Below are 273 nucleotides of genomic sequence, written 5' to 3'. Positions count from 1 at the left end.
CCCAGGGCGGCCGGCCCGGCTCGGGACAGCAGCAGCGCTTCGCCCAGGCAGCGGTACATGGCGGCAGGGCGGAGGCTGCGAGGGAAAAAGAGATCCAGTAGGCTCGGGGACGGTGGGAGGGAGGAAGGGCCGGGCGCGAGCTGTCCTTTTAAGCGGCAGCTTCCTGCCTTCCTAGCTGTCCCCTCCCCTCCAGCGCTCGCTGCCTAACCAGGAGGACGGACTTTGGGGCCGCAGGCCAACCTCGTTTGTGCGAGGCAGGGCGGGGGGCGAGCA

At 70.0% G+C, this 273-nt stretch overlaps 1 protein-coding gene across 1 annotated transcript in view; it reads right to left on the bottom strand.

Annotated features, from left to right (window-relative positions):
• GLUD1 (glutamate dehydrogenase 1) overlaps nucleotides 1–188 on the bottom strand; it is a 36862-nt gene extending 36674 nt beyond the window's left edge. Inside the window, exon 1 of the mRNA XM_015592262.2 lies at nucleotides 1–188. Within this exon, the coding sequence (XP_015447748.2) occupies nucleotides 1–59 (59 nt within the window). The 5' untranslated portion in view covers nucleotides 60–188.
• Between the last annotated feature and the right edge of the window lie 85 nt (nucleotides 189–273).

This window comes from Pteropus alecto, unplaced genomic scaffold, assembly GCF_000325575.1.
Source record: "Pteropus alecto unplaced genomic scaffold, ASM32557v1 scaffold155, whole genome shotgun sequence".
In the NCBI taxonomy this organism is placed as follows: Eukaryota; Metazoa; Chordata; class Mammalia; order Chiroptera; family Pteropodidae; genus Pteropus; species Pteropus alecto.
Note: the sequence above shows the minus strand (reverse complement) of the source record. Positions and strands in the feature narration are given on the sequence as shown.